This window comes from Drechmeria coniospora, chromosome 02 (genome assembly GCF_001625195.1).
Source record: "Drechmeria coniospora strain ARSEF 6962 chromosome 02, whole genome shotgun sequence".
NCBI lineage: Eukaryota > Fungi > Ascomycota > Sordariomycetes > Hypocreales > Ophiocordycipitaceae > Drechmeria > Drechmeria coniospora.
This window is the reverse complement of record NC_054390.1, coordinates 8,159,249-8,184,073: the sequence shown is the minus strand read 5'-3', so window position 1 is coordinate 8,184,073 and position 24,825 is coordinate 8,159,249. Positions and strand designations below refer to the sequence as shown.

The window sequence follows — 24,825 nt, the reverse complement described above, 5'->3', positions numbered from 1 at the left end:
ACTGATGCATCCATCTTACCTGCACGCGCGTGAACTGGTACAAGTGCCTATTCCCAAGTACTTGTATGCTGCTCTGAAGCAATGGCTTTGGTTGCACGGCCTATATTGGCACATGAACGCGTACTCAAACTGTCCACATCCTCTCCTATTCTCCGACTGCACTCACTCGTACGGAGTATGCAAAATCAAAACCATGCTTGTTTTTCGAGCCTACCATGTGATCGCTCGTAGGGCTACGCGTCCCGTTTCAATCGACAGGGCCACTGACCGTCATGCCCTACCCGTCCCGTCCCGTCCGTTTACCTCCCTATTTTCATCAGGCCCCCCAGCGGAGAAAAGAGACTAGCAGGCAATGATAATGCATGTGCTAATGGAATCAGATTTAGGGCTCCAAAACGCCGTATTACATGTCCACGTAAGTACGGGGCACTGTACTTCGTATACGTACGAATGCCAGTAGCGGTAGGTTGCAAGTATTAACACGCACGCGTATACGTGCAACGTGGTAGTGGCACAGGTCAATACGACCATAGCCTCGGTACCGCGTACAGTCTTCCGAAGATTTACATTCTATATTACACTTGCATGAGCCAGCATTCTCTCCGGCGTCAACCGACAACCCCGCCCACTTTCATCAGCGTCGGAGAATATGGGGGCCAGAATTCTGGGGCCGTCCCCTGCCTGCCATCCCCTTATTGCTTGGTGCAAGGGCGGGATATAGTTCGGTTGCCTCCACACACACGTACAACTAGGCCGGAGTATGGAGTACAGAGTGCAGAAATAGACCTCCTGCAGAATGGATAGGCCGGCTGTGCAAATCCGCACTCGCCTTGTGACACTTGAATGGTACGTGCACAAGTACGGAGTGCTGCTGCCGTAGATGCATCCCGTGTCGACCACGATGGCCCGTCGATGTACTGCCCTGGTGCTTGTTGCTTTCACTACACGAACAGATTACTCGCTCCGATCTCGGATGATGGAGGAGCAGGTGGTGACTTGGATTCTACACGGCATCAAACGTGCATGGCCACGGTCCATCCTACCCCCTTCTGCAAGAGTAACTACGTTATTGGTTGCGTGGGCTCCGTGACTGGACAATGAAAAAACTGTCAAAAATGGTGTGCTTGTTGTAATATCACATCATGCCATGTACGAGCACAGTAGTGTAGATGTACGGTGCATGCGTATGAGACTGGCGTTGACGGAGTGCTCCGGACGCCGGAACCCGGCTTCACCAACCGGCTCCCGGGAACCGCGAGAACCTTGTACGCATTGCAGTAGTTCTTCTCCTTCCCAACCCGTCGCTTACAGCTTTTCTAGAACGCTCATAGTGTAAGTATGCAGCGGATGGGACACACTTCTGTAGTATGCCGACGGCAAGAAGCCTCATCCATGACAGCATGAACGCGATCGCACCCGAGATACACGACGCTAGGGAGAGTATTTGCGTGTGCCGTCACGGTCCAGAACCGGCCATTATTAGCTGACAGTTTTTCCTGCCCCCCTCGGCCCCCCCTTTTCTTCTTGCATTACGTAGTATCGCTGGTCCTGCCCATCACTGCCGCCAAGTCTACCCGAGTCGTTTCGATCAACGTTCATATGCGCACTTTCAGTCCCCTTGTCGACGCAAGGCACCTCAATACGCTCAAGAAAGACGTGTGGAAACAGGGTGATTTATGCCCTGTGTGTATTAACGCCTATTCCAGGGAACCGAGATGGTTGTCGTCAGGTTTGTGGCCCTGTGCCGCCTGGTGCTTGACTTGTTGTAATCCTCTCGCTTTGTGTTTCCCTTTGTAACCCCAAACAGCTCGTAGTGTAGCGAACCCCCCCCCCCCCCCAAAGTGTTTTGCTGTTTTCTTGTAGCATGCAAAGCCTTGCCTCCCATGTTATTTCGACTCATCCGCTGGCTGTGTGTCCTGAAACGACAATGCCGCAGATCATTTACAACATGACCCAATCAACCCCAAACACCCCCATGACATCTCCAGCGTGACGCAAAAGTATCAGTATCTAGACTTCGATGTATCACGAACCTGACGCCATGTTGGTTCAATCACAATGTATAGTCCCCGGCACTTCGCTATACAAGATTTTTGGCGCTCGGGCGCCTTATTCCGACAAGCCTGGACACAACTTTGCACCTCCGCAGTCGTGGCAACAGCGGCAAATGCCGAGGAGAGAAGGAGAACGACGGTACTGATCTTGACCATGTTGATGTTTTGATCCCCTTTGGTTAAAAGAGCGTATATATTAAAGTTCGATTTTGTATAAAATGTAAACTGAAGAATCCGACGGTTGATTCTTCCCAAAACTGGCCCATGTCGGCTCTCCTGGCCATATCGACGAGAGCAGATCACCCCTTTTATGTTATTGCATTCTTTTTTCAAAATGGAAAATTAATCTCTGTCCTGGGGGAATGACATCGCCGAAAGGATGAATCGGAATCTCCTTCAACGAGCCAAGGAACTCGGGCATCGGCGTTATTGCACTCTTGGCTTTAGCTCACCCCAGTTTTCATTTTCAGTCTCCAGCAGGAATATCGCATCACACTCTATTTCGTTATTTCATTTATCAGTGCAAATAATTCATAGTAAAATACACCACATCGTAGGAGCTGCATCCTTGTGGAATCCTTTTTGCGGAGGGATCGACCCACCACTTGTACGCAAGCCTTCCTCGGCGTTGCTGAACCATCGCCAAACCCGGCTTAGAAATACGATTGAAACATATCAATTTGTCACGCAGAACGGCCCTTTTTTAGCTCTCACACGTCAACTGCACCTAGGAATTGAACGTCCTTGGTCCCGGGGGGGGGGGGGATCCTAGAGGCAGGAATCTCCATTCGCATACTATCCGACAAGCTCCGACTTACATCACTTAGCAATTATCATCAAGGTGGAAAGAAAATCCCCTCGAGTATGCAATCATATTTATTGTCATAGAGCGAGATTGTCAGTAGCATGAATATCCACCTTGCATCGTGGACGGAGTCTCGTAATATAACAATACTTCACTCTAGATGGCGGCTCGTCCGTTTATTTAGATGCCATTCTTGCTATATCCCCCATTTCATGCCATCCAGATTACAGACTTCCATGATGCCATGCCTTCATTACTGGTAGACTTTCAGCGTGGTTCAATATGATGGCATTGTTTTCATCACTACTAAAACTCTCATTGAGTAAACGGCTGGGTGACGGCGTTTGATTGTCGCATGCCGTCAGCTGCTGCTGGCATCTTGCTCAAATGGCGAGACCAGGGAAATACAACATGGTGGCTATGGGGAGAACGATGAATATCAAGAGGCCCCTTTTTGAGACTTCAGTCCACTTCGTCATCGGAGTCATGTATCCTCGCATCCTAGCTGACTCCATATTTCGATATTATTCCTATCCACACCACTCCCAAGCGAGCATTCTTATGACATTCTGGAGAGTCGCAATCTCACAATGTAATTTCGAAAGCTCACATCATTCTTGGCCCCCTTTTTTGGGGGTGGCCACATCAATATCAACCACTTGCAGGTGGTCGACCACCATCACTCAAGTGCCGTCAAGGCTTACCAAACTCGTTGGCGGAGAGTTCAGTGAAACATACCATCGTTACCTTGCCTAAAGTGTGAATGAATGGAAGTTCGACCATAATTGGCACCAAAGGCTGGATGTCGTCTCGTTTGGGGATTGTGCAGCGAAATGCCAGGGGAGAGAGTGCGAGTGAGGCCTGGTTCAACTACAAAGGGTCCTTGAGTAATCGTATCCATATCTGACTCGCTCGCCTACGCCCATACCAGCTTCTTGATAGAGTGTCCCAGCTGCTCAAGCAAACCCGTATTCCGCTTTGCCTCCTGAAGCGATATGATGTCCCCCTTTTCGATAATCTTCTTGGCGTACTCCTCGTCTTGTTGCAGGTTGGACGCGAGGCGGCCAATTTCGGTGCATATCATCTCCACCTGTTGGAGCTCTGTTTGCTGCGACGGCTTGCTAGATGTGGTGCTAGATGAGTCTGCGTAGGGGGCCTTGAACGCGAGTTTGCGCAGCGCACCAGACTTGGGTTTGCTGGAAAAGAAGCTCGTGAACCCCACCGGCAGGTTTGCACCGTTGCGGTTACCTGAACTCCGGTTGGGGGCGATGCTTCCAAGGGTCGAAAGCGTTCTTGTGTTGGTCCTCCGGATATTGCTCTTCCCTGGTTGATACTCCACGACGAACCCGACGTTGCGCGTCTCATCCATATGTGAGGCGGAAATCGTCGATGTGATGTAGGTTCCAACCTTGATGTGCGTCACATTGCCGAGGTGGACTCGCTCAAAATAGGACACCTTGTCTAGGTCCCAGTCAAAACGACAGAGGTACAACGCAGCGCTGGTCAAGAGCAGCACCACCTCGTCCATGGGCCAAGACTTGACGACGTCGGCCGCACTGGGGCTGATGAGAACCCAGCCGCCTTGGACCTCTTCGTCAGGGTCGGCAACAACCCTATTCTGACACAGCTTCACCGCTCGCTCTCTGATGTTGGAAATCGAAACGGCGGGGTCCTTTGTCATCATGTCCGACTCAAACTCTTCAAAGACCTTGGCGGTGACATTACCCAGCAGAAAGTCGATGGCAGCCTGGCTGAAATAGTCGTTCACCATGCTAGCCGGGTTTTGTTAGCAGCTTGCGTACGCTGTTCGGCAGCTTGGCTGTCGGAGGTGCATACCCATTATAAAACCGAGCAAGGGATAGCCCCAGGTCATTCAGTGCTCCTCGGTAGTCCCTCTTCTTCGTCCTCGTGTAGTCGCCCTTCATGGCAGCCGTGGACGCGTACTGCTTCGACACGGCGTCTCCGTTGTCTGCCCAGAGCATGTTGAACCAAGCCGTTTCTTGGTCTAGTTGAGCGTTCAGGTCGATTCCGACGTCCTGCAGCTGCCGCTCCAACATGTGCTTTGCGAACGAGCTTTGGCAAACATTGGTTCGGTCCAGGCAGTCCATGCAGTTTGTTCGCAGCACGCCCTTTTGCCTTTGAGACAACTCGCCATTCTCGTACGTCGTGCTGCCCATCTCCTCGAGCCCACGCTGGAGCTTGAGCAACAGATGGCTCACGTTTTCAAACTTCATACCGCGACACTCTCGGTGAAAGTCAAACCATTCGAAAGGAATCTTGTGCCCATCGTTGGCCTCTGCATTAAAGCGCTCAATGTTCTTTTGATACTGCGTTCCAAGTGGCTCCTCGATTCCTTGTTTTTCGACGAGATTGACAATCTGCAAGGCTCCATAGCTTTTCTCCAATCTCTCCAAGTGCAACTTGCACGCGCTATAATTTGCATCTTGCGAATGTTGGATGAGAGGTGCAGGCTTGAGTGCATAGGCCGACTGTGAGAAGAAGAGGGGGATGCTGCCCCTAATCTGCAAGAACGAACGTATCGGCAAGCCGGCATCCCACGCCGGCGACGAAAGGATTTGTTCCGTCTCGACCATGTTCGCGGTGAAACCATCTTCATTGACGCCGCGGCGAAGATACCGGAGCCCCGCACGCTGGGTAGATCGGCGGGATATCAGCGTGAGGAGAAACGTTTTCTCCGACTGTCGAACTTCGGTGGACGCCCTCGCTTTTCCCGACGACGGAGGGCTAGGGACTTCGGTCGAGGCGGCGAGATTGCCCATCTCAGCCTTCTTCGGCGGGTGGCTGTCGGCGACAAACTCACGCTGGCCAACAAACCCCTGCATCAGGGGCAAGGCCAGCGATTCCTGTCCCATTTCCACGAATGGCTGCAAGATGTGTCGATTCCAAAAGAAATCCTTGTCCGATTGGGTGTGGAGCGGAGCCGTGGACGTGGACAACAGGCCGCCCTGGGCGAGATTGCGCGTGATGTCGACATCGTACGAGAAGTAGAAGCTACGGGAGGAGCCAAAAAGAACCTTGGCGGTACGGAGAAGTTTGGGAAGCAGCGAGGAGACGGGAATCGGATCATGGGCGTCCTGGACAGGCTTGGTCGTCGTCGCCGAGGCTGCGTCCTGGTTCGTCGCCGAGACACTTATTCCCATGGTCCGTCTCTGGTCCATGGCCCATCCGCGGTTGCTAAACCAGCTCTGGGCGAATCTGCCGTAGCTTCCTTTGAGGCGAAGAACATCGTCGACAACGCTGGAGCGTGCTGGGTCAGGGCTCGCATCCCCTTCGGAGGGCACGACGTCCTCCAATTCGTCGGGGACGCTGTCCAGAAATTCGGCCTCGTCATCGGTGCTTTCGGCGTCCGCGCTCGACGTCGTGGCGGCATCGCTCCGCAGCAGGCTCGCCGTTCGTCCGATGGCCTCCTCCGCATCGGCCTTGGAGGTGCACGGCGTGAGGGCAACATCGGTGACGGAATAGATGGGGAAGCCGAGAATCTGGCCAACCTGCTTTCTGCGTGTGATGGTGACGAGGTAGCTTTGCCTCGACACGGTGATGAGACCTGGCACGCAACATCATGCATCAGCCGCCGACGGGCACCATCGTGTAGCGGTGGTCATTCACCCACCTATCACGCCGAACGCTTCAAACGACGTCTCCGCCTTTGTTGTGTCGGGCACCTGCTCCCTGGGGACCGCAGACACGGATGATTCTCCGTACTTGACCCGCACGGGTTGGAAGGATCTCTGCCCCTTTGATGACAAGGGCTGGATGATGAGGCCATCGAGTGCGGCACATACGATGATCTTGCGTGCGATGCCCGACATGGCACGAGTGCAGCGTAGGCTCAGCGGACGGTATCGGTCATGAAGCACATTGAACGAAGCACGCGATGATTGAAAAGGGCGAAAATAAACAGTGTCAGTGCGATATTGTAGTGAATGAGTTGCTGTTCAAATAGGACTCATGGGTAACTTGTGCGTGGTGGATTGAAACGTGGAGGGGGTGTTTACGAGTGCTGGCAATAATAGCTGCTGCGTGAGGATGGACAAAGCGCGCAGTAGCGGTTTTAGGTGGAGCGACAACGTCATACCGTAGGTACCACCGGCACGCCCAAGTTTTGCAGGCATTGCAGGTACTCTAAGTAGTACGGAGTACTCCGCAGTGCACCGAGTAATGATGCTTGCCGCACGGAGTACTTGTACTCGTACAGTAAGTACTTGCTCCTCGCACCAAATAACCATGTATTCATGAGTACAAGTTACGGAGCACAGTGAGTGAACTGTACGTAGTAATAATACGGAGTGTACTTATGCAAATGATGCAATACAGTATATGCACTGTACTGTACACGTGCGTACAGTACATGTGCCCGTTTCCTCGAGCAGCAACGTTCAGCTGCGCAGTCAACCCAAACCCCCATCACGACAAGATTCACCTTGTTATTTGGAGCATAATTTCGAGGGTTGGCGGGCTCGACTGGACAGAGATGAACAAGCCACCATGACTCTGCTCCATTGCTCGAGCATCGACTCGTCGGGCGCCGCCGAATACGACGACCTACGATGAGACACGGCTCAACTTTGCCAGCTCCAAAGCTGTCCGAAGAGCCTCGCCAGACACGCGTCACACACCACGCCTCGTATTCCAACGTTCCCATGGCGATGTGGGCTAGTTTGAATCGCTTTGTCTTGCCTGCATGCTCGTTCTCGGCTCGGGGGGATCATGCACGGCCACGAGGTTCGGTTCGATGTTCGAGTAGGCTGGTACGGCGACGACGACGAGGGAACATGGATGAAGGCGTTCCATGCAAGTATCGTCGTGTGGGCCAGCTAGCCTGCAGAGGAAATGGAAGCGATATATTCTAAATTGTTACTAATACTTGTTCGCAATACGTTCGTCGGGAAGGGCAAAACCAGCCGAGGCTGCGTCATGATCAGCTTCGCCTCCGAACGGCACCATCACATGCTTTCGCATTGTCGAACAGAATCCAGGCGTGCCGTACGGAGCAAGTACTGTATTAGTTGTACAGTCAAAGGAATAGAGTACGGAGTGAGGAGTACAAGTAAAGAATATTTCGGTGGTTCCATGATGGACACGACCTTGGAACGGGGTAGCAGCCGCAGTGTACTGTATGGGGACAGGCTCAGATTCGGGCCGTGATTTTCCGAAGCGTCACCATTACATAATCGACACCTTGCTCGGCAAAACCTCGTGCCCGTAAGCGTCAACAGGAACGTAGTCTGTCCCGTTTCAACCACAACGCATCTCGCCTACGCATCCCGACGTCAGCGGTTCATCACCACAGCCTCTCGTGCCATCCTTTGTCGAGCTTCATATCCAGTATCGCCTTTGCGCCTCGCCATAGACGCTCTCTATTTTCGTCACCCCCGCCCATAGCCGCCAACATGGTCTCCGAAAACTGGTACGTGGGCATGCCTCCTTAAATGGTCATCGGCGGAGCTCCCATGATGCTCTTGGAGCTCTCCTGCTGTCGAATCTCATCCCCGCTCGCACTACCCGCCGAGCCGTCATTGCGTTGGAAACGAGCAGAAGCTGACGACCACTCGTGTGTCTAGTCCCGTTTACGCGGTTCGTACCTCCCATGTCATCCATCAACCTTGACCGACGCAACCCAACCCACAAGCCGCATCGCACACCATGGAGACGAGGACAACGACTGCTGACAGCCGTCTAGCCCTTCTTTGGCGCCATGGGTTGCACCTGCGCCATCGTATTCACATGCTTGGGTGCCTCCTACGGCACCGCCAAGTCCGGCGTCGGCATCGCCGCCATGGGTGTCCTCCGCCCTGATCTGATTGTGAAGAGTGGGCAGCCCTTGACGTGGCATTCGGCGACGGAGGAATGCTTACATGCCCTCTAGACATTGTTCCCGTCATTATGGCGGGTATCATTGGCATTTATGGCCTCGTCGTGTCGGTCCTCATCTCCGACGGTCTCAAGCAGGAACTCCCCCTCTACACCGGCTTCGTCCAGTTTGGTGCCGGTCTTTCGGTCGGCCTCGCCGGCCTCGCCGCCGGCTTTGCCATTGGCATCGTTGGAGATGCTGGTGTGCGAGGAACGGCCCAGCAACCTCGTCTCTTCGTCGGCATGATTTTGATTCTCATTTTCGCCGAAGTCCTCGGTACGTCGCCACGGCACATTCGCCCGAGCTCAACCCGCTAAGCTGTTCCTAGGTCTGTACGGTCTTATTGTTGCGCTGCTCATGAACTCCAAGGCGACTCTCAATGCCACGTGCGACTAAACGGTGGTCGCATGGAGGTGCTGGAACGTCGCCTCGCCTCGACAGCGCAAGGCATTCCGCAAGACGCAGTGTTCCCCAGCACGCGCCGATACTTGACAAAAACACCTCTGTGGCTTCGTTTTCCTTGACACGTCGTGAACCCCGGTGGTAAAGGGTGGCTCCGGAGCACGGCATCTCGTGTGGTCGGCCCATCCGGAGATGGTATGAAGTGGCCGCGTCATGTACACTAGTGGCGAGAGACGTTTTGGTCTCGGGGCGGATCCATCATAGACAGTGATAGGTTGGAGACGTATTGTCGCCCGGCACGCATGTCAGGCTCATTCCCACAACAGTGGAACACTCGGTGACGGACAAAGTGACGCAGGCACAAGCCAGCGGTGACAGGACGTGTCTGAACAGCTCGGCCCGTCGCCATGCTCTAAAACGACATGCTAGAGAGTTGTTCATGTAGGTGTGCCAGTGGGCGACCGGCGTGAGCGGACGCAAATTCTCATACAGCATAGGTTCAACGTCCTGGCCCACGCAACTCGCGCGTCACCGATCCCATATCCCTCCCCCCTGCCCCCATCCCCCCTGCCCCCTCCTTGTCCCCCCCTATTTCATTGAACGGTGAGCATGTGCTCCGTATCCTTTCCGCAGAGGTTGGGAAGCGAGCCTTTCCTTGTCCATCCTTGTGTGCTGAATAAGGAACAGAGCTGCCGAGGAAACACGGCGTACATGAGCGCCGCGTATCTATGCGCTACGTACGTTGGAGGGCGTGGCGGCCTCGTCCGGAGGTCACGAAAGCGTCGCCGAGGGCTCAGACACGGCTGCTCTCTACACCTCGTCAGATGACGTACTGTCGGGAGGGTTAGCCATCCGCCGCACAAATGATTCACCAAAGGGAGGCGCGTACGGGAATGAAAAGATACGGCACCCGTCGCTCGTACTCCAGCCAGGCGTCGCCGTACTTGGTGCGGCATCGGTGAATGTCGCGCCAGGCGCGGTGGGAAATCATGCAGACGAAGAAGAGCGGGTAGAACCAGGGAAACGGGCTCCTGCAGAGGCGTGAGCAAGCATCGTCGTCGGCCGCGTCGGCGTGGGTTCTCGCCACTCACCTGAAACCGGTGATTAAGCCCCAGGAAATGGCGAACCAAGCATCGGCCGTGTAGTGAATCTTCCGCGCGAGCCCGTACCAGCCGTCGACGAGAATGGTCCCCTGGGCCGTCCGGATGGTTTTGGGGTTCTTGAGCGTCTGCCAGGGGACCTGGGGGAAGGCGTTGCGGAAGACGAGGTTGCCCTTTTCCATGGCGCGGAACCGGTTCTTCTGGCTGTTGCAGCTATCCCAGACCCAATACCAGAAGAGATAGGCGGCGTAGAGGGCGACGAGGTAGGCTCGATTCCAGCGATACTCGGACGGGTCATGGTTGGCGAGGTAAATGGTGCAGTGGCAGTACGACAAGGGGACGCCGGCGAGGTTCCAGAAGATGAGCATGAAGCCCCATTTCTCGTAGTACATGTCCCTGGTCCACGTCAGCTTCACGGGGGCACGGGCGGCGGACGAGAGGACGGACGAGAGGACGGACGTACCAGGTCGTGATGATGAGCTCCTCGCCCTTGGCGCAGGCGTTGGCGTAGAGGTAGTGGGCCATGACGAGGAACATGACCTCGGCCGAGACGTAGCCGTAGCGCTCGTACTGACGGGCGGCGGCGCCGAGGCTCAGGATGAGCAGGAAGTACCAGGGCATGCGGACCTCGAAGAACATTTTGAAGTCGAGGATGCCAAACATGCGCGGGTTCAGCTCGGCGCCCATGAAGAAGTCGTAGACGGCGTGGCCGGTCATGCGGTGCTGCTTGCCACGGTAGAGGGCCGAGGCGTAGGCGACGATGCTGACGAGGAAGCCGCTGAGGATGGCGACGGACAGCAGGGGGCCGAACTCGTCGAGGGCGTAGTACAGGCGCCAGACGCCGGTGAAGTGCAGGACGGCGAGGACGGCGAGGGTGAAGTAGAGGCTGACGTAGGCGTTGCAAAAGTACCGCAGCTGACGGCCATTCTCGTGGGCGAGCGGCTTGCCCCGGCCCCAGACGCCGGGGAGGATGCAGTAGCAGGCGGCCTGGAAGACGAGATAGGACCAGTACCAGAGCCAGGCCTTGGCGTGGGGGAACGCGCCGGTGTAGACGAGGTCGACGAGGTGACGACCGAACTCGGGCCACGACTGGCCGGCCGTCGGGTAGGGCAGCTTGCCGCCGTAGTAGGTGGCGCCGATCCACATGAACCACATGAGCAGGGGGAAGAAGATCATGAGAAAGGAGGTGCCGACGCTGCCGCCGAACTCGAGCACGCCCGAGTAGTCGACCTTGGGGTCCTGGCCGGGCCTCCAGCCGTCGACGATGTTGGGATCGGTCGGCACGCCGTCGACCGTCCTCGCCGGCTTCCCCGCCTGGCCCGGCTCGAGGGGGTGCCCGAGGACGCTCGCCGTGCCGTTTCCGCGAGGGCCAGCCTTGACGTCTTTGTCTTTGTCGTCGTCGTCGCCGTCATCGTCGTCGTCGTCGTCGTCGTCGTCGAGATGCTCGGAGAACTTGCCGCCTGCGGTTCGACGACGCGAGGCACGGGAGCGGACCGAGGTCTCGGCCGCCGAGCTGGAGTCGCGGTCGGCGTCGGACATGTCTGGGGGAACCGAGGACCGACGACGTGACGATCGTCGAGAGGCACGAGGCGTTTCCACCATGCCGTCGAAGAGCTCCTTTTTCCTGGCGAGGCGGTCAGCGGCGGGTGGCGAGACGACGGCGAGAGCTTCACGCCGGGGGTTCGACGAATCAAACAAACGGACGAGACAGAGGACAGCAGGGAAGAATGAGCGGCACGACGGCGAGTCGACGTACCTGGGCGTCTGACGCAGCGAGTATCTAGACATGTTCGGCGTCGGTGCCCGCGGCGGCAGCAGGCAAAAAGTACGGTGACCAGGTCGATGGGCTGTCGAGACGGAGCGACGAAAAGGGGCACGGAGCCGCACGAGGCAAGCTGCGGCCAGGCCAAGCCGGGAGCGGCGGATCCGAGGAGGAAAAGGCGGCGACGACGGACGGCGTCACCTCAGACTCGGAGCCAAGGTGAGCAGCGATGAGCAGCAAAAGGATGGGAGGTGACGGGGTGGAGGGCGGCGAGGGTGCCTCTTTTTCGCCGAGGGCCAAAACTGGTGTTACGCCATTGGCGCGTCGCCCGCAGTAGAGTTGCAGCTGCTCGCAGCGGCGGAGCGTCTTATCAGGAGGGGGGGAGCGGAGGGGGGGGTTAGGGGAGGGGTCAGGGGGACATTCAGGGCCGAGGCCCACCACGGGGCCGCTCCAGGGAAGTCCTCTTCAGGGGCGCCTCGCCGTTGTCCAGGCTTTGATTTCGATTCCACGGCGGTGCCAAAAAACAAGGCGCAACGTACCGCACTCACAGCGCATGCAGGTGTACGGAGTATAAGCGCACCCACCCCGCACAGCGCAGGTACATCACAGTACATGTGCTGCAAGTACAGTAGCTCGAGCAAGAACGCTCCGCATGAACCAGGTTGCACAGCAGCAATTTATTCCATCTCCACCTTGCCAAAGCCGTTGTGCCCCCTCCATACTAATCGCATGAGTGCATGCACTTTAAATTGCACACGCCAGAGTACCTGTACTTGTAGGTCATGACGCCTATGAATGCGGGTTGTCGGCTGGGAGGATGCAAGTGTTTGAATGAGACATTGTACAGCTCAGCAATACCTACTCCGTATCCATAGTGCCTACAGTATTCGGGGTGCTTGTAGGTAGGTACTTGCTTACTAGGCATCGTACGGAGTACAATTTAGTACCGAAGTAGTGGTACATCGGAAGCCCGAAATGAAGGGCTGCTCGCAATACAAGCGGTGGGCGGCCCGCTCCGAACTCCGCGGCGTAGAGTACACCGTGCTGTAATTAATGTAATGCCCCTCTACGGCACAGCTGCCTACAGGGACCTTGGTAGGCGTGCTTGCACAAGTTGGTAGTAGGTAGTACGAAAAGGTGTGCAACTACAGTGTACGTGCACCTACTGTACCTTTGTACCTAGTACCTAGCACCTAGCACTACCTAGTACCTAGGCCGCAATGGAGGCATGGCGTCCCAGCATGCAGAGGACTTGAGCGACGACTCGATGTGGTTGCTCAGGGGGACAGTCGATGGCAGGGGCAAGCACATGCAATTATTTGCACTTGTGCAGCACCGATCTTCTCCATCATTTTCGATACGAGATCATCCGGGGTATTTCGTTGCTGTGCCGTGACTTGGGCGGTATCGCAGTCCACAGTACAGGAGGTACCATGTCTTGGTATTACCTAGCAGGCAGGTATTCAGTGTACTTGAATGTACATGCCAGGCACCTAGTCGGCAGGTACCTTGGCACAGTTACTTGTACTTGTACTTGACGGTTGGGTGTGCCTCGCTGCTCCAACGGTGCCTAACGTCACTTGGTGCCAACGCTGATGCGCACTAGCAACCCTCCACACTGCTGCGACGGCGGGTACTCCAACCTGGTCGCCAGTGGATGGCACAATCCAGGGGGAGAGTAGGATTGCTCGCCCTGCCATGCCGGGAGCGCTCGCAGCGGAATTGGCGTCTGCGCATGCGTATTGCGCCATACTCTGTGCCGTACAAGTAGGTGCATTATAAGCACAAATATTACAAGTAATTGTACAAGTAATGGTGCAAGTAATTCTACAAGCAATACGCGTACAGCTAAATACGGTATCGAGTACGGAGTACATGTACATGTAGGTACATGAAATAGGTACTACCCTTGTACTCCGTCTTGCATGTGCAGTAGTTGTAGTTGTACACTTGAGTTCCGGCATCGTGGTAGCAGGCACTGCATTGCATCATGGTAGAAGATACTGCATCGTGGTAGCAGGTACTGCATCGTGGTAGCAGGTACTGCATCGTGGTAGCACGTAGCAGGTACTGCATCGTGGTAGCAGGTACAGAGTACAGAGTACATACCGAGTAATGCTGTGCTGGCACCCGTGACGCCGTACTGACCGTGCTTGTACTGTACCTACAGCTAATTGCTGTGCAGCTACAGTACGTACCTCCTTGCTTGCACGTACCTGTCGCTCTGGGACCAACCGCGCTCCAGACCGTGTCCGTACATGCACACCTGCACGGTAGAATTCATCCTCAAGCATCCCTTCCACCATCTCTCGATATTCGACCGTCGATTGATCAATTCGCCATCGACCTGTTCGACTCTCGGCCGACGGAGTAGAGCGTGGTACCCCTCTCCCAGACGACGACCAATTCACACGCTTGCGGTGCCGCCGTCGAGATTCTGATCCCGCCAGGAGCTGCCCTCGCTCTCCCTTTCATCGCCCGCGGCACCGACACGACAGCCAGCCGGACGGCCACGTCGACGGTGCCGTCTCCCTCTTCATCGCCGGCCACGCAAACGCATGCCTTGACGAGCATCATCCGACGTGTCCCGTCTCGGCAGCGTGCAGAGGAACGAGCCCCTTCCGTCGCCGCCGCAGCATGCTTCGCTCCGCAGGCCACCAATTCTTCGACCGCCTCTAGCTCGTCCGACTCGACGCAATCCGACCCCGACCCTTCTCGCCGCTCGACCCGACCGCTTCCGCCCTCTGCCTGCCTGCTCCGAGGCGGCCTCCCCCGCCGCGAGGCTTCCTCTCCGCAACATGGCCATGGGTCGTCGCCGTAGAGGCTCCGTGTCCCCCGGAACGCGGACGCCACCCTCGCCGTCCGTCGACGTCCCTCCGCCGTCCTCGACCGTCACGCCGACGTCCAAGTCGGGTGCCCTGCTCCCCCCTGCCATCGTGACGCCAAAGGGGCGGCCTGCCAACATCGTCACCTCCATCGACGGGCATGACCGTCCCAATGGCGCGGCAAGGGGGCACGAGACGACGCCCGAGACGACGCCCGGTACGGCAGATGGTGGCCCGCCGGATGGTGGCCAGCCACGAGAGGCCCAGGTGGCCAAGTCTGGTGGTGCGACGCCGCACGACAATGTGCTCGTTTCCCCCACCTCGGATCCTGGCATGCCGGAATCGCTCGCCATGGTCGGTAGGAGGAACGTTCAGTTCGCGAGCCCGAGCGCTCTCGAGGAGCCCATCCCCGCCTCCTCGTCCCACCACGCCCGCCGCGGCTCTTGGGGCGGGCCCGAAACCCCCGGAAAGTCGCGCGGCGCCTCCTTCATGTCCAAGATCAAGGCCTTGGCGAGCCCGCCGCATCAGCAGTCGTTCCCTTCTCCCGACTCCCCCCCCCTGCCCCTCGACGGCGGCGCCCAGTCTCTCGCGAGCTCGCCCTCGGCGCCGCGCACGGCGTCCCGTGTGCCCGACACTCTGGTCGAGGAGCATTCCGACGCCGACGCCGACGTCGAGGAGACGGCAGACGAGGCCAACATTCCCGACCAGGCCGCGGCGGCGAGGAGGAACAGGATGAAGCGGAAGATGAAGCGCTTCCGCAAGGGTCCGCCCCCGACACCTTCGACGCCGCCTCCGCCCTCGGCCGACGTCGACGCTCCCGGAACCCACCATCGCCTGCTACGCCGCCGCGCGAGCATGCCTGACACCTCGGCCGCCCACGACCAGGTCGTCGTGTCGGACGGCGACGCGCGCCCGCGCCCGAGGCGAGGCCCTTTCCGCCGGGGCCACTCGTACGCCGGCTCCCTCTCGCGGCCTCCCGGCGAGGACCCCGACGACATGGACGACGCCCACGGCTTCGGCCACCGCTCCGGACACCTGCGCCGCATCTCCGTCTTCGGCGGCGGCGGCATCTCCGACGGCGACGCCGTCACCTCGCGCCGCGCCTTCTTCAAGTCGGAGCGGGCCTCCAACTTTGGCGCCCAGAAATGGAAGCGCGTGAAGAGCACGCTGAAGCTGCTCCGGCAGAAGAAGGAGGACAGGTTCGACTACTACAAGTCGGCCGAGCTCATGGCCGAGCTGCGCGCCGGCGCCCCCGCCGTCCTCATGTTCGCCAGCATGATCCAGCGCGACGAGCACGGCAACAAGCGCATCCCCGTCCTCCTCGAGCAGCTGAAGCTGCGCATCCAGGACAGCGCCCCCATGCCCGACGACGACAAGGATCGCCACTGGATCTTCACCATGGAGCTCGAGTACGGCAGCGGCCCGAGCCGCATGAGCTGGACCGTCACCCGCACCATCCGCGACATCTACAACCTCCACTTCCGCTACAGGTTCGCCCTCGGCAACGAAAAGTACATGCCCGGCCGCCTCGACCTCGGCGCCCGCCCCAAGCAGCCCAAGTTTCCCTACTCGGCCTTTCCCTACCTCCGCCAGGCCCGCGACAAGGGCGAGTCGAGCGAGGAGGACGACGGGATCGCGAGCGTCCGCGCCGACGACACGGCCGCCGAGGCCACCGACGACGGCCAGACGCCCTCGCGCCGCCGGAAATCCCGCGCCACCCTCTGGGGCATGCGTCGCCGCTCCACCGGCTTCACCGACCCCGGCGAGGGCTCCAACGCCGAGGGCGCCCAGGCCGTCCTCGACCTCATCGCCCGCCGCCAGCGATACGTCGAGAAGCAGAGGCGCACGCTCGAAAAGTACCTGTCCGAGATGATCCGCTGGCTCATGTTCCGCGCCGACAGCAACCGCCTCTGCCGCTTCCTCGAGCTGTCGGCCCTCGGCGTCCGCCTCGCCGCCGAGGGCAGCTATCACGGCAAGGAGGGCTACCTGCACATCCAGTCCTCCAAGGGCCTCGACTTCCGCCGCGTCCTGACGCCCGCCAAGGTCATCGCCCGCCACAGCCGCAAGTGGTTCCTCGTCCGCCAGAGCTACGTCGTCTGCGTCGAGTCGCCCGAGAACATGAACATCTACGACGTCTACCTCGTCGACGCCCAGTTCAGCCTCACCTCGAAGCGGAATCCGCTCAAGCAGATGGGCGGCTCCGGCAAGCAGGCCGACATCGACCTCGCCGCCGAGGCGCCCACGGGCATGCATCACACCCTCACCCTCAACACGTCGGAGCGCAAGGTCCGCCTCTTCTCGCGCTACCAGGCCGTGACGAAGCAGTTCGAGGAGTCCATCAACGCCATGCTGCGCCAGACCTCCTGGCACGAGCCGAAGCGCTACGACAGCTTCGCCCCCGTCCGCGACAACGTCTTCGCCCAGTGGCTCGTCGACGGTCGGGACTACATGTGGAACGTCTCCCGCGCCATCAACATGGCCAAGGACGTCATCTACATCCACGACTGGTGGCTCAGCCCCGAGCTGTACATGAGACGACCGGCCGCCATCAGCCAGAAGTGGAGGCTCGATCGCCTGCTCCAGAAGAAGGCCCAGGAGGGCGTCAAGATCTTTGTCATCATCTACCGCAACGTCGAGGCCGCCATCCCCATCGACTCCGAGTACACCAAGTTCTCGCTCCTCAACCTGCACGAGAACATCTTCATCCAGCGGTCGCCGAACCAGTTCAAGAAGAACCAGTTCTTCTTCGCCCACCACGAGAAGATCTGCATCGTCGATCACGACGTGGCCTTTGTCGGCGGCATGGACCTCTGCTTCGGTCGCTGGGACGCCCCCCAGCACCCCATCGTCGACGACAAGCCGACGGGCTTCGAGACCTCCGAGGGCCCGAGGGACGCCGAGCACTGCCAGCTCTTCCCCGGCAAGGACTACTCCAACCCGCGCGTCCAGGATTTCTTCCGCCTCAACGAGCCCTACGAGGAGATGTACGATCGGAGCAAGGTCCCGCGGATGCCGTGGCACGACGTGTCCATGCAGGTCGTCGGCCAGCCCGCGAGGGACATGACGCGCCATTTCGTCCAGCGCTGGAACTATCTTCGCCGCGGACGGAAGCCGACGCGCCCCCTGCCCTTCCTGCTGCCGCCTCCCGACGCCCGGCTCGACGAGCTCGAGGCCCTCGGCCTCACGGGCACCTGCGAGGTGCAGATCCTGCGCTCCGCGACGACGTGGTCCCTGGGCACCAACGGCACCGAGCACAGCATCCAGAACGCCTACGTCCAGATGATCGAGGAGTCGGAGCATTTCGTCTACATGGAGAACCAGTTCTTCATCACGAGCACCGAGGCCTACAACACCAAGATCGTCAACCGCATCGGCGATGCCCTCGTCGACCGCATCATCCGCGCTCACGAGAACAACGAGGACTGGCGCTGCGTCATCGTCATCCCCCTCATGCCGGGCTTCCAGAACACCGTCGACGAGCAGGAGGGCACCAGTGTCCGGCTCATCGTCATGTGCCAGTACAAGAGCATATGCCGGGGCGAGCAGTCCATCTTTGGACGTCTCCGCGCCGCCGGCATCGAGCCCGAAGACTACATTGCGTTCTACTCGCTGCGCCAGTGGGGCAAGATGAGCAACGACACGCTCGTGACCGAGCAGCTGTACATCCACGCCAAGGCCATCGTCGTCGACGATCGAGTGGCCCTCATCGGATCGGCCAACATCAACGAACGATCCATGCTGGGCACCCGAGACTCGGAGTGCGCCGCCATCGTGCGGGACACGGACATGATCGACTCGACCATGGCCGGCAAGCCGTACCAAGTCGGTCGCTTCGCCCACACCCTTCGGCTGCGTCTGATGCGCGAGCATCTCGGCTTGGATGTCGACGCCATTCAGGAAGAGGAGCGCGAAAAGGAATTGGACCGCGAGACGTTTGAGCAGGAGCTGGACGACATTTACCACCAGGACGTGGCTTCGGCCGCGGGCTCCTCGTCCGGCCGTCACGAGAGGCACGAAAAGGCCAAGAGGACTCGCCGATCACGCCTGCTCAGCATCAACCATGACGTAGACTTGGAATTGTCACGCTCCATCTCCGAGGAGAGGAGGGAATCCCTCCACGAGGCCGACATGGATGATCGAGTGAGCGCTCCGTCGCATCAGCTGGACTTGTCGGGCTACGGTCCGGACCATTGGAAGGCGGCCGAGACGTACGGCGTCGACTCGGGGCGCGACTCGGTCATAGTGAACGGGCACGAAGTTCTCGTCCACGACGCGGATGCCGAGGGCAAGGGGACCTTGGACTCCCCTACCGTGCATCACAAGCCGACGGCCAACCCGGACAACCGATACCTCGAGGCCAACGGTGGAGAGGACAGGATGCCAGTCATGCCTCCGTTGAATCGAAGGACGACGGAAGATCTCGGCCTGCCTCGACCCGCTCAGCTCCCGCCGTTGCCCGTCGGGGACGACACGGCCATCGGCGGCCCTCCCGTTCGCATCGACCCGGCCTCGGGCCGTCCGACAGTTTGGGCTCCTCACCCCATGGCGGCGGATATCAAACCAGCCGCGATCACGAAGGATTGCATGCGCGACCCCATCGATCCCGGCTTCATGGACGAAATTTGGAACCGCGTGGCGAGCAACAACACGAAACTCTACCGTCGGGTGTTTCGTTGCATGCCCGACTCCGAGGTGCGCACGTGGAACGAGTACCGCGAGTACACCGAGTACGGCGAAAGGTTCCGCGCGAGCATGGAGGGCAAGAATGCGGCCGGGCAGTCGGCATTGAAGACCGACCCGGGTTCTACGCTGAAATCTGCCGTCGCAGGGGCTGGCATCGGCGCGCCGGGACCCGAAGCGATTGTGAAGGCGGCGCAGAACGGCGCCGAGAAGGCCGCGGAACCGGTCGAGAAATTGCTGCTTCCTCTTCACGACCCCGAAAAGGTCGAAGCGGTCGTGGCCGAAGTCCAGGAGGCGGGCGATGGCGAGACGGTGGTGGACGTGGAAGCTCCCGTCAAGAATGGAGCGTCTCGAACCCCTTCGCCGCCTGATGCGGCGACTCCTCCGGCAGCACCTCCGGGAGTCTCTCAGAACAACGTCCCCTTCCCTGCACTGGAAAACTCCACGTCCAAGCCCCTCGATCGCCAGACGACCAAGAGCACGGATCGCAAGACGACCTTTTCCTCGCCCGAGAAGACGACGTCGAAGGAGAGCAAGGACACCAATGGCGCTTCAGGCCAGACCGACACTGCCAAGCGCCGTCGTCGCGGCGCGACCAAGGGGAGCAGGCGCGGCTTCACCTTGGAGGACATGCCATCCCGCGCAGATGCCGACGAGCTCATGAACATGACGCAAGGCAGCCTCGTTCTGTTTCCGTATGACTGGCTCATCACCGAGGACACAAACGGCAACTGGGGCTATCAGGTCGACGGTGTTGCGCCGCTGGCCATCTAGTACGTGCCTCACAGCTTCGCAATCTGCTCCGACGCGACTTGCGCGAGCGCGACGATGCTAACGATTCTCCCTCTCTAGTAATTAATTCTCCTCGAGGAGGACATGTAAAAGTACGTTGGCGGCTGTCCATTCGCAGAGCCCAGCATTCTCCATGACGTTGGCCCCCCCGCCCCCTCGTATTGGGATGACAGCTGCCGCGAGGGGAACGGCGTCTTCACATTGCAGCGAAGCCTTGATTTGAGCGTTTTCATGTTTTGTATCCTCGTGCCAAGGTCGGGCTGTACGGAGCCGATTCCATCGTTACATGTTGTCCTCGGACTCGCAGCACAGGGAGCAGAGCTAGGCACAACGAGGCGTGCACGGCAGGGGTATCTCTAGGCGCAATCAGACCATTACACACGCTCACTGACCCAGATGGCACCTCGACAGCCTGCCCTGATGACGTTGGTGAGGAGCCAATGAGGCTCTGCCTTTTTTGCATCGTGATCCAGGGCGTGATCTAGATGCTCGAGCTCCTCGTCCCGTATCCTCCTCAGCGTCGATATCAGGTCGCGAATCTCCAGGGTAACGTCGTGCCCCTGCGCTTCCCATTCGGAAACCATCTCGAGGAGGGTGCGAATCTGACCGTTGTAATGGCCACCGATCTCGGTCTCGACGGCTTCGGTGCAGGCCATGGCGGCTTCTCGGCCCATGACGGCCGTGGACCAGCCGAGCCCCGTGGCGAGGACGGACCACAACGGGTACAGGGCGGTCGGACGAACGCGGTGCTTGTGGATGAGGTTGTTGAAGGTGTCCAGGTGGGCGGCCTCCTGGTCGTACATGTGCTTCATGAGAGGGCGGAGGTGCGGGTGACGTCGGATGAGGACGGGCGTCTGTGCCTGGTAGATGAGGGTCGCGGCGAGCTCGCCCGCTTGGTTGACGCGTAGCTGCGGCCATTAGCTGTCAGCCATGGGTGGCGGCGAAGAAATGATGATTCTCACGGCTGCCGAAAGAAACTCGCGTTGCTCTTTTGTCAGGGGTTTGCACTTCTTGCTCGTGCCGGCATCGACGGCTGCCTCGGACGTGCCGTGCGCGCTCGCCGGCGAGCTTGTGGTCATGGGGCGAGCGGTTGAAGAGCAAACGGGCCTCGCATAGAAGGGACGGGCAGCGCAGACGAGACGCCGTGAAGGAGCCATGGTGGTTTCGGTTGCGAGACGCCGCAGGAAGCGGATGGGAAGGGCAATGATGAGGCGAATTTTATCGCCGAGTGTCTATGACGCCGAGAGAGACGGTACTTGGTACGTTGCAGTAAATAATGTACATGCGTAATTCAGTATTTCAATGTACCCAATACTGTACAATTGGTGTACAGTAAGTAGCTGTACATGTACATACTGTAGTTGAATACTGGCTCCGCACGGTACGATACACACTGCCTTGGTAGCTTCAAAGTACAGAGTACGGAGTGCTTGCGCAGTAATAGGTACTTGTACAGTGAGTACGGAGTGCTTGTGCAGTGAGTACAGAGTGTTTGTGCAGTATTACTAGTGCGCAGTGGGTACGGAGTGCTTGTGCAGGTAGTACAGAGCACTTGTGCAGTGAGTACCGTAAAGTGCTTGTGCAGTGAGTACAGAGTACTTGTAATGGGAGTACTGATACAGGGAGTACGGAGTGCTTGGGCGGTGAGCCAGGAGTACTTGTACAGTGGCTGCGGAGTACTTGTACAGTGAATACGGAGTACTTGTACAGTGAGTACGGAGACCTTGCGCAGTGAGTGCGGAGTACTTTACAGTGAGTACGGCGTCATTGTACAGTGCAAGTACAAGTGCTGTAGGCTTGCATCATGGTGCTGTAGGTACTTGTGCTCCGCTAGTACAAACAGTACTTACTGTACTCACGGAGTGCAGGGCACGGAGTACATACCTATAAGTACTCGCCCTCTGTGTGGCTGGATGTGGCTTACATGTACACTCACCCTCTGTGTGGCTGTGGCCCGATTGGCCCAATCCCCTTCGGTCGGACAAAGAATCCGCCGTCCTTGTACAATAATGTGCCTGCAAAGCATCTACACCTGCCCTCAAACTCCCAACGACGATTCTCTCGCCCACATGTAGAGTCTCCTGTCGATATTGTCATCGACCTTCCCCGTCCATCACCTTCTTCGGCGCGGTGTCAATACCTCTTTCGAGTGCTTTTGCTTCCGTCTTCCTTTTCAACGGCCTTGTACCGCCCTTGGCCCTGCTTGGAACAGCCTCGTCCCGCAGGACGTCTCCAGACGAACCCTTGCTTCCCTTTGGACGATTTCTTCACAATCGAGCAAACGTCTCGGCCGCGGCGGCTGCACCGCAGGTAGTGCATTCCATCATGTCCGACATCGATGATGAGCTCCTCGCCCTCGCCGGCGGCGACTCGGAAGACGAGGGAGATGCTCGTTCGGGCCGCCGAGCGTCGTCGACGCCGCCGCCCAAGGAGTCGAGGCGGCGAGCCAAAGGGCATGAGTCGGAGGACGAAGGAGAGCAGTGAGTGTTTTCCTCTGTTTTCCTTGGTTGCGTTGCATCGGCTTGGCCCAACCGCACCGCTCGCCGGCCAACGACGGACGACTCGTCGCCGAACGCTGCCGTTGCCCTTGCCGTTGGTCCGTCCGTCGCTCACCACCGTCGTTCGCCCATCTAGTTCATCCACACCTTCGACGCCAAACTCTCTAGAGTCGGCACCGATGGACGAGTCCGACTCGGACGACGAGCAGCCATCGCACGGCCGCGCGGCCGCCCCCGATGGCGGTGCCGACGACGAAAAGTATCCCGTCGACGGCATGTTCGTCAGCCTCGCGGAAAAGGCCGCCATCATGGCCATGCGCGAAGTGGAGCGAGAGCAATTCATCGCCGACCGCGATGCCGAGATTCAACGCCAACGACAGAACCGCCTGCTGCGGCAGATGGTGACGACGGTGGAGGCCGAGGCGAGCAAGCATCCCAAGAAGAAGCGCAGCGCCGACACGGCCGAGCTCGACGATGATCGCAAGTCCTCGCGGCCTCGCGCCGGAAAGACCAGCGGCACGGCCATGGATTCACTGCGCAGGGCGAGGGCGGAGAAGCAGAGACGGAAGGAGGACCACGAGCGCCGCAAGGATGGCTTCTCCCCCCGCCGGGACTCTCTCGAACCGGAAAGCGACGACGACTTTGGCCCGGCGCGAAGCCGAACGGCGGACAAGGAGACGGCCGAGGAGCTGCCGCCCGCCGAGCTTCGTGACTTTGAGCGAGTCCGGCTGGGTCGCAACGAGTTCGCCCAAGTGTGCTTCACGCCGGGCTTCGAGGAGGCCATCGTCGGCTGCTACCTTCGCATCTCGGTCGGCACCCATCCGGAGACGGGCATCGAGCAGTATCGAATGGCTCTCGTCAAGGGTACCCGCCCCCCCCCCTCCCCCCTCCCCCCTCCCTTCCCTCTTCCCACCTCATCTCGCGGCGCTGACGTCGCGTCCTCCAGGCTTCGTCACGAGCAGACCTTATGCGCTGTCCGGACCCAACGGCGTCTTCGTGACGGACCAGTACGTGAAGGGGGCTCACGGCAAGTCGGTCAAGGAATTTCCCTTCATCGCCGCCTCGAGCGGCAAGTTCACCGACGTGCGTCTCTCTCCCGTCCGCGGCGCGCTCGATGACCAACTCTGACCGTCGACAGGGCGAGCTCAACCGTTACCAGATCACCTGCACCAACGACGGCGTCTCCTTGCCCACGAAGGAGTTCCTCGACGCCAAGATCGACGCCATCAACGCGCTCATCAACCACAACTGGACCAACGAGGACATCAAGGCGCGGCTGGCGAGACGCAACGAGCTGAAGCGACGCTTCGACCCGGCCGAGCGCGAGCGCGTCGCGAGGCTGCTCGAGGAAGCCTCGCGGAGGGGCGACGAGGAAAAGGCCGAGGAGCTGCAGGAGGAACTCGACAAGCTTCGGGGGCAGCGCCTGGCGTTTAGGACGTCGCTCGGCCCTCCCAAGGGCGCCGGCGGCACGGCGGCGTCGACGGAGCAGGATCGCCTCGCCGAGCGCAACCGCGAGAACCGACGGATGAACGCCGAGCTCGTCCGCAAGGCCCAGCTGAAGGAGAAGGCTCGGTCGCGCGAGATCGAGAAGGCTCTCCACCGCGGCGAGCACGTGGCCGACGACCCGTCGCGGCGACTTCGGACCAAGGCTAAGTTTGTCCACGACGTGAACGCGACGACGCCGAGGCCGTCCCAGAACGGCAGCGCCGCCAGCACGCCAGCCGCGGGCACGCCCAAGGTCGCTCCCACCCTGATGGCATCTCACCTGGCGAAGCTGCAGGAGAAGAACTACGTCGAGAGCAAGGGGCTTCCCATGATCCACAAGCCGCTCGTCGACGACGACATCATCGGCGCTCTGGATCTGGACATTGACGTGGAAATTTGAGCCGCCGGCCCGAGGCTGACCTAATGGCGACGTTGGGTCGAACGGTAGGCCGGGTCCGCGGCGCAGGCCGAGCGCATGCCGAGCTGACCGACGGTGGCATTCATGGGCGTTGACAGGCGTTACTACCGACGAGCCAAGCGGCCGAGTCGG

The 24,825-nt window shown here is 59.1% G+C and overlaps 6 protein-coding genes across 6 annotated transcripts; 3 read left to right on the top strand and 3 right to left on the bottom strand.

The window, feature by feature from the left end:
• Window positions 1–3,552: 3,552 nt before the first annotated feature.
• DCS_05368 (SacI domain protein) lies at window positions 3,553–6,689 on the bottom strand (the record flags this gene model as incomplete). Its single annotated transcript, XM_040802674.1, has 4 exons — window positions 3,553–3,729; window positions 3,788–4,631; window positions 4,696–6,424; window positions 6,491–6,689. The coding sequence occupies 4 exons, from the start codon at window positions 6,687–6,689 to the stop codon at window positions 3,553–3,555; spliced, it is 2,949 nt and encodes a 982-aa protein (XP_040657707.1).
• A 1,581-nt stretch (window positions 6,690–8,270) lies between these two features.
• DCS_05367 (Vacuolar ATP synthase 16 kDa proteolipid subunit) lies at window positions 8,271–9,127 on the top strand (the record flags this gene model as incomplete). Its single annotated transcript, XM_040802673.1, has 5 exons — window positions 8,271–8,287; window positions 8,442–8,454; window positions 8,561–8,690; window positions 8,747–9,007; window positions 9,060–9,127. The coding sequence occupies 5 exons, from the start codon at window positions 8,271–8,273 to the stop codon at window positions 9,125–9,127; spliced, it is 489 nt and encodes a 162-aa protein (XP_040657706.1).
• Window positions 9,128–9,953: 826 nt separating this feature from the next.
• Window positions 9,954–12,021, bottom strand: DCS_05366 (Delta-sterol reductase; the record flags this gene model as incomplete). Its single annotated transcript, XM_040802672.1, has 4 exons — window positions 9,954–9,965; window positions 10,023–10,164; window positions 10,225–10,629; window positions 10,697–12,021. The coding sequence occupies 4 exons, from the start codon at window positions 12,019–12,021 to the stop codon at window positions 9,954–9,956; spliced, it is 1,884 nt and encodes a 627-aa protein (XP_040657705.1).
• Window positions 12,022–14,793: 2,772 nt separating this feature from the next.
• DCS_05365 (Phospholipase D) lies at window positions 14,794–20,274 on the top strand (the record flags this gene model as incomplete). Its single annotated transcript, XM_040802671.1, has 1 exon — window positions 14,794–20,274. The coding sequence occupies one exon, from the start codon at window positions 14,794–14,796 to the stop codon at window positions 20,272–20,274; it is 5,481 nt and encodes a 1,826-aa protein (XP_040657704.1).
• Window positions 20,275–20,666: 392 nt separating this feature from the next.
• Window positions 20,667–21,449, bottom strand: DCS_05364 (Ubiquinone biosynthesis protein Coq7; the record flags this gene model as incomplete). The annotated part of the gene is made up of 2 exons (XM_040802670.1): window positions 20,667–21,200; window positions 21,255–21,449. The coding sequence occupies 2 exons, from the start codon at window positions 21,447–21,449 to the stop codon at window positions 20,667–20,669; spliced, it is 729 nt and encodes a 242-aa protein (XP_040657703.1).
• A 1,168-nt stretch (window positions 21,450–22,617) lies between these two features.
• DCS_05363 (uncharacterized protein) lies at window positions 22,618–24,675 on the top strand (the record flags this gene model as incomplete). Its single annotated transcript, XM_040802669.1, has 4 exons — window positions 22,618–22,772; window positions 22,927–23,654; window positions 23,737–23,873; window positions 23,929–24,675. 4 exons carry the CDS (start codon window positions 22,618–22,620, stop codon window positions 24,673–24,675), a joined length of 1,767 nt encoding a protein of 588 aa, XP_040657702.1.
• Between the last annotated feature and the right edge of the window lie 150 nt (window positions 24,676–24,825).